At 37.1% G+C, this 6,000-nt stretch overlaps 1 protein-coding gene across 5 annotated transcripts in view; it reads right to left on the bottom strand.

Annotated features, from left to right (window-relative positions):
• Positions 1 to 1,643: 1,643 nt before the first annotated feature.
• Positions 1,644 to 6,000, bottom strand: part of GRIK1 (glutamate ionotropic receptor kainate type subunit 1) — a 376,698-nt gene continuing 372,341 nt past the window's right edge. For 2 of the 5 annotated variants that reach the window (XM_036111235.2, XM_036111234.2), the window contains one exon: positions 1,646 to 2,079. In XM_036111235.2, the coding sequence (XP_035967128.1) occupies positions 1,924 to 2,079 (156 nt within the window). In that variant the 3' untranslated portion in view covers positions 1,646 to 1,923. Of the gene's footprint in view, positions 2,080 to 2,488; positions 2,576 to 6,000 lie in introns of all 5 variants that reach the window. The other 3 variants (XM_036111233.2, XM_036111232.2, XM_078054366.1) reach the window with 3 other exon arrangements.

Below are 6,000 nucleotides of genomic sequence, written 5' to 3'. Positions count from 1 at the left end.
AACACACAATATATTTTAGGTATTAGAAGCTGAAATACTTCTTTTCCCACCAATTACTGTAACAGTCTGTGAAAAGATACAGTAATATTTTCTGAAATGAGAGAAAAGTATACTGTCACATTAGAAAATGGAGAACAGAATGTCTTTGGTATAATTTTTAGTGAACTGAGTAAATTACATATTTCCCCTCTAATATATTATCATTTTAGTCCATCTTCAGCTGTTGGATTCACCATATTTCTGTTTGTTTTTCTGTCTGTTTCTATCTGTAAGCATATAGTTTTCAATGTAAACATCTTCATGGTTTTTATGTAAGCATTTTAATGCATTTCTGAATGCAATACATTGTCTTCTTATTCCGATTGATCCCAAATCTGAGCATTGATCGTAATAATAGAAAAATATCTGTCCAATATATGTTATTGCTCTTTTAAAGGTGACTTTTTTCTTTTGATGTCTGGAAACAGTTTTGTACTTAAACTCTACAAGGACTAGACTAAAAGATTCTTTTAGTGATAGAATCATCCTACAGAAACTAATGGGACTTAATCATAGGAAATATTGATCCAGTGCCTGCTCCTTTCCCTTGGTTCCCAGTATAATGAATGATACCTCACCTCTCCAGTGACGCTTCCCTCTCCCCCTGCCTCAGTCCTGACTTTTTCCTCAACCCCGTTCTTCCCTCCCTCATGACCACCGTCTGAATCTCTGAATCTCTCAGATGAGTTGTGCTTCTAAGTTACCTCGGTCATCCAGTGGTCTCTCTGTTGTTGCTCTGGCCTGGCTGCAATGTCCTTTCCCTGGGTTCCTGAAAGAGCCTTCAGGCGACCCTGTCTCTTCTTCCTTAGTTTCCTTGCCTTCAGTCCTTTCTTGACTTTCAGCCAGAGTGATTGTCACCTGTGAGACGCATTGCATCCTCTTGCATTTTGCCACACACCCAGCTCCTTTCCCTCTGCAATTCTGGCCCTATTTGCTCTTCTCTCAGGGCCTTCAGATATGATGCTTCCTCAGCCTGGAATGCTTGCTTCTCCATCTTATGTCCCTCCCTTCACTTAATTAACTTGTCATCTTGGTTGAGCTATACCTTCCTTCAGGAAGACTTCTATGGCTGAATACTTCTCCTGCATGTTCCTTCAGCTTCTGACTTCCATAGAGGAAATGCTAATCCCACTTTGAGTAATAGAATGTTTTTTCTTTTTTGTTTAACTATAAACTATGTGAGGGCAGGGACCATATCTGCCTTCCTCACCACAGTATTCCCAGAACCTAGAACGGTGCCCAGAATGTGGTAGACACTTTTATTTTTGGAATGAATATCCCTTTTTTTTTTTTAGAATCCTTTTATCTTATGCTCACCAATGTTCCAAGTGCCATTTTAAAGTATTTATGAAGTTACGTTTTAAAGCACAAAGATGAATAGTTTTACTTTACTATAATAGCTAGGTATTTGGTATGAACTAAAAGTATTTTTTTTTAACTTAGCCAGAAATAATTCTGTCTGTCTCAACAGGTAAGAAGAGTCATCAAAATAGCAAACTGACAACAGATAACACTTGGCAACCAAACACTGTGAATGGGAGCCAAGTAAAGGGGAACAAACCAACACTTGAACTTGTTCTGGAAAAAAAAAACCCTGTTGTTTTATTATTATTTAGAAAGCACACACAGCAATTTATGGAGAAGAGAGAAAAGGCAAGATAAGTGAGCATACAAATTCACTTCAAAAGAACCAGTGCCACTTCCCACGTACGATCTATGTGAGCTTTTTAAAATTTCGTATTTCTTATATCTAGATACATAACCAGACTTATGTATCTAGATACATGGAAACGTGTCACACACTTGTCAGGAATCCTTTCTCTTAAAACCTGTAGCGAGCATATCGTTTCTCTTTCTGAAGCTGCCTGCAGATGTGTTCTTAGATTATGCCACAGTCTCTTTCCTCTGAGTTCGTCTCTGATGACAAGTAAGGATACTTGTGAAGGGAGATTTCCCTTTAGTTCTTGACTTTTTCTTTAGCTTTTTCTGATTTTTGAGTGAGATTCCCAGTTCTTCCATGATGGCGTTGAAAGAGAGACACTGGAGAACATGAAATAGGAGAACATCAATGTAACCAAACTAGCCCCCTCCTCCACTGATCTGTCTCTCACCTGGGTTTTTATGAATACGAGATATTGGTCTGAGGCAAGTCTGCCAGAGAGTATGTCCCTGGCCAGCTCCCACACCTCCTCCTCCACCCGCTGGCCATCCACCTTTTCTGTTTGGGGAAACTGGAGGCACCAAGCTAGCTGGGCAGACTTTGGGGCTTCATTCACAGATGCAGTAGTATAAAATGACCCAGTTAGGCTCTCAAAATAGACAACTTACCTTTGCTGAGACACCAAAATAGAGTTAAGTTAAGTCATTTCCCCCATTGAGATGATCCAAACATTGATAGGTTTATCAAGGCATACGGACACTTCAGTAATGCTATAGAAAATGAACAAACCTTCTCTACACCAAGGCTTTGTTTTTTTCTCCCATGAAACCTTACTTTGTTCCTAAAATAAAATCTAATTCTTGATGACTTTCCTTTCTGATAAAAAAAAAAGAAAAAAAACAATTTTAAATTGTATATTTTCTCCAAAAAAACCAGAGATCTGGCAGCAAAAATGATGCAGCTGTGGTTGAAATGAAAATAATATGGTACTGAGCCACACAGCAAAGATGATGGCATAATACAAGGAGAAAATGGAGCAATGACTATGAAATATCACACATATGCAGATGGCATATATATATGTGCAGATCTATTACAATTACACTGTATGGACTCACATGCATAGTATACAAATGCTATAATAAAACATAATTTGCTTGTCATTTCTTCCAGCCAAGATAAGATCTTTGAGTGACAAATTCCTGCTTATAAAGATTTCTATGAAGTAGTAGTATTTTTGATGAGATCACCCTTAAAACATCCTTCAAACCCCAAAGCCTTTGGTAAAGTGTGTGGAAGGGCAAGTGTGTGACTCCTTTGTGATTAACTCACAAAATGGATGTGTTAAAACTCAAATGACGACATGCCACCAGATGATTTCTCTAGGTCGTGAGGGCCTGATGGGAAGAAATTGGTGTTTCATGTGTGCAAAGTATGAAATGTCTCCTGTGGTGCTTGTATATCAACGGGCAACATGTGTTTTTGAAAATTTACACTCCATTTTTGTTCCATAGGAGAGTTGATGTAGTTTAAATAAACAGTATTTTTTAAAAAAATATTTTATTTATTTATTTATTTATTTATTTATTTATTTATTTATTTATTTGAGAGCGAGAGAAAGAGCACAGGAAGAAGAGCAGAGGGAGAGGGGGAGGGAGATAATCTCCAGCAGACTCCACGCTGAGTGCAGAGCAGGGGGCGAGGCTCGATCTCCCTGAGATCATGACCTGAGCGAAACCAAGGGTAGGATGCTTAGCTGATTGAGCCACCCAGGTGCGCCTAAATCGGCAGTATTTTTAATTTTTCTACTTGATTTGAAAACTAAACAGACAAATTTAGATCCTAGATGTAAACTAACTGGTCTATCAGACACACACCTCTAAAAGAAGTAGTAGTTTTCGTATGACTTTTTGTGTCTTTTACACATAAGTGTTTATAGAATTTGAATTTCATTTCCATTTTCTTAGAGTACTGAAAATCTACGTCATGCATGTTAATTTTCTTTCAAATGGTAAGTTGTGGCTTCAGGGAACTGAAAGGGGGATCACGCCACACAAAGAAAAACTTTGAAATGTTTTATATGAATTATACTTACAAAAATTTTACAGTAAGTATGTCACAAATGAAATTTAATTTTTTTTGTAGCATTATGTGATGTGAAATTTATGTGTTGCTACTAAGATGAACTGAATATTTTATAGTTCCTTTGTGGTAGATGGTGTTGCATTGGGGTTTTGCAACTTTTGCTCAGGTATTTATTTTGGTGGAAGGTGTTCCCACCCCCCTAGGACATTTCTAATTTCAGGAAGGTCATTAAAATGGAAGAGAGGGAGAGAAAGAAGAAGTGCCAAGGATTTAATACCCCACACTATTACACCCAAATCTCACAGCAATCTTATAGGTAGGAATTATTATGCCCATTATGTAGATGGGGAAATTTACTACTGGAGATATGAAGTAATTTGCCCAGGAAATGTGGTTCGTAAGAGGAAAAGCTTACATTTGAACCCAGTCCATCTGACTTCCCAGACTCAATTGCTTTCACTTAAAATCTCCAACACTTTGATTAATTCTTTTTAATTAAACCACTATATAGAGCTTTTTGTAGATTCTTTTCCTATAAATATATGTTAGGAAATTGCAATCTTTGTGTTTTATTTCAACTCTCAAACATTTGATTTTAGACATTTCTCTTTATTTTGCACTAAAACTACCAAAGCAAGTCTCCAAGTGTGGCTCACACAGGAGATACAACCAGGAGGGGATTTGAAACCCTCTCTCTCTCTCTTATTTTGGGTAGAGGGGCAGTCACAGATCTTATCTTGATAATATGTTTCAATTATGTTTCTCTTTTAAAACACAGTCTTCCCTCAAATTTTGTATTGCCTTAAAATACAACAAATGTCTATTCTTTTGATTAACCACAAGTATTTATTTCTTGCTGCCAGCATGAAAGTGAATACAAATATAGTTTTCTGAGTGGTCTGGCTTCTCTGTCTTTGGTCACAAACAAAGATTTCTTTTTGATTCTCACTTTGTCTCCAACTGTCAAAAAGAAAATGGCAAGATATTGGGGCTGACCTTTCTGCTTCCAAGTTTTTGCTGTAGTCATAAGGCAAGATGACCTTTAAGGTCCCTACCAGCCATGAGCTCAAGCAAACCACACACTCTAGTATCCACAGGAAATGGAACTGTGAAGGTCATCTCTCAGCACAGAGTGGCATGGGAGGGTCTCCTATTCATTCATCAATTTGCCTTTTATAATCTCTGAATTAAAGATTATACATATATAAAATAAAGATTGAGCTTCTGAATTAGGATAAAAATTTAAGTAGCTTTCCAAAGCTTCTATTTCTGGATATGTGTTTCATGAACTCCTTTGTGTTCACAGGGCCATAGAAAAATTATGTTTAAGCATGGAAGTTTAAATTTCTAAACTAATTTCATTAGAACGTATCAGACATATGGATGACCACCTAGCTGCCTTGTTCAGGAGGCAGGGAAATTAGGGGTAGGATGGATACCCCAGCAGTTATCCTCTAGTGCTTTGCAGACTGGAAATTCCCCTGTAGCATGCATTCTAGGTCCTTCTCTTTTTCTCTGGTGGTTGGAGTTCACATTTTCAATGGATCTACATAAAAAACCATGTATTATAGTTGTGAGTTGGCCCAGTATCAGAAAGCTGGAGTTTAAATTTTAGCTACAGTGCCCAATAGCTGGGTTGCACTGGGCAAGATGTTTAGTTTCTCTTTGAGTCAGTTTCCTTATCTATAAAGTGGAAACAATAGTAGAAGCCTTTTCATTGAGTTGTTTTGTGAATGGTTGGGCGGGTACCTGTAAAACACTTAGCACAATTCCAGGCATATGGTTAGTACTCTTTTTCTTTAAAATGACATTGTATATATCACTGAAAATATTTTAAGTCTATGGAACTCGATATGTACTTTTTTTTTTTTTGGCTGAAGGGAGGAACAGTGAAAGGATGATGTTCCTTTAATTTTAGCCATTATATGACTTTCTATGCACGGATTCCTTGTTTATACCGGTGTTTTAAAGTAGGTTCTATACATGTTTAATACATCGAATTTTCAATGCTTATTTTACTTGTTTTACCAAGCTCGTAACATGTGATAGTGTTGATGTAGTAATAGGCTTTATGACAGCTTGTGTTTTGCCTGTGAAGGATAGGTGCTCAAGCATAAGAAGGAAATGAAAATTAACTGCAATCCCTTGCCATTTAAAAAAATTATCTCTGCTTCTGAACCCATTGACAACGAATCCCTGTGATGACAAATCTGATA

This window comes from Halichoerus grypus, chromosome 1 (assembly GCF_964656455.1).
Source record: "Halichoerus grypus chromosome 1, mHalGry1.hap1.1, whole genome shotgun sequence".
Lineage (NCBI taxonomy): Eukaryota > Metazoa > Chordata > Mammalia > Carnivora > Phocidae > Halichoerus > Halichoerus grypus.
Note: the sequence above shows the minus strand (reverse complement) of the source record. Positions and strands in the feature narration are given on the sequence as shown.